The sequence below is a fragment of the Haliotis rubra genome, unplaced genomic scaffold, assembly GCF_003918875.1.
Source record: "Haliotis rubra isolate DU_JTF1 unplaced genomic scaffold, ASM391887v1 Scf1186, whole genome shotgun sequence".
Classification (NCBI taxonomy): Eukaryota; Metazoa; Mollusca; class Gastropoda; order Lepetellida; family Haliotidae; genus Haliotis; species Haliotis rubra.
Genome location: NW_025765099.1, coordinates 1407 through 2500, shown reverse-complemented (window position 1 = coordinate 2500; position 1094 = coordinate 1407). Strand labels below are relative to the sequence as shown.

The window sequence follows — 1094 nt, the reverse complement described above, 5'->3', positions numbered from 1 at the left end:
AGGCATTTGTCCATGACACTAGGTTTAGGTTTACTCAAAGAAGAGTGTATTTATTGCTAAAGACTGGAACAGGAACAGATCAGATCATGCATGATGGAACTTCCATGTCAACATATGGGTGACAAATTCTCACAGTAAATCCACGTGCGTTTCGTGTCACGTTGCAAGTTTCGTGTTTTGCATGTTAAACTCAATTGTGATTTTGTCACACGTGTTTTTCAGCCCAAAAGAGCACATATCGTTTGTGTAGACTTCTGATGATAAGAAAAACATTTTATTGGTTCTGTTTACACTGCAAAACGTTATGCCCCGTCTGTCTGAAAATGAACGTCTACGTGCCGTTGGTATGCTGCAGACTGGAATGCCCCAAATTGAAGTTGATAGACGTTTTAATGTTCATCGGAACACCATATCGTTTCTTTGGAGACGTTATCAGCAAAATGGCAACACTCGCGACTTACATCGATCCGGTCGTCCACGCGTGACGTCACGTCAGTAGGATAACCATATCCGCCTTGTTCATCTAAGGAATCGGTTTCAACCTGCAACTTTGACAGCTCAAACGGTTTGAGAACCATTAGTGGGAGGGCTGTAAGAAACCGTCTAAAAGAGCACAACATTCGACCCCGACGACCTGCGAAACGTCCCGTTTTGCTTCCACGTCACCGTCAAGCACGTCCAGCATGGTGCAGACAACATCAAAGGTTCACACAACGAGACTGGAACTGTGTCCTGTTTACAGATGAGTCTCGATTTCACCTGGACAGTTCAGATGGGCGAGCTAGGGTTTACAGACGTGATGAGGAACGTTACGCCGACGTGTGCATCACCCAACGTCGTCCATTTGGAGGTGAAAGTGTAATGTTGTGGGGAAACATCTCACACCGTGGACGAACGGAAGTCGTTATTGTCAAAGGCAATCTGACAGGTTTACGTTACCGAAACGAAATTATTGAACGTCACGTTGTGCCCTTCGTCAAAAACCATGGACCCGTTACCTTTCAGCATGACAATGCCCGTCCAGACGTTGCACGTGTCGTCACAGACCATTTAAGGCAGAAGAACATTGATGCTCTGCCATGGCCAGCAGTTTC

The 1094-nt window shown here is 45.8% G+C and overlaps 1 protein-coding gene across 1 annotated transcript in view; it reads left to right on the top strand.

The window, feature by feature from the left end:
- LOC124260017 (26S proteasome non-ATPase regulatory subunit 10-like) overlaps positions 1-850 on the top strand; it is a gene marked incomplete at its 3' end in the record, with an annotated part of 8550 nt that extends 7700 nt beyond the window's left edge. The window contains exon 3 of the mRNA XM_046694249.1: positions 743-850. Coding sequence (XP_046550205.1) covers positions 743-850 — 108 coding nt within the window. The remainder of the gene's footprint in view (positions 1-742) is intronic.
- Positions 851-1094: the final 244 nt, after the last annotated feature.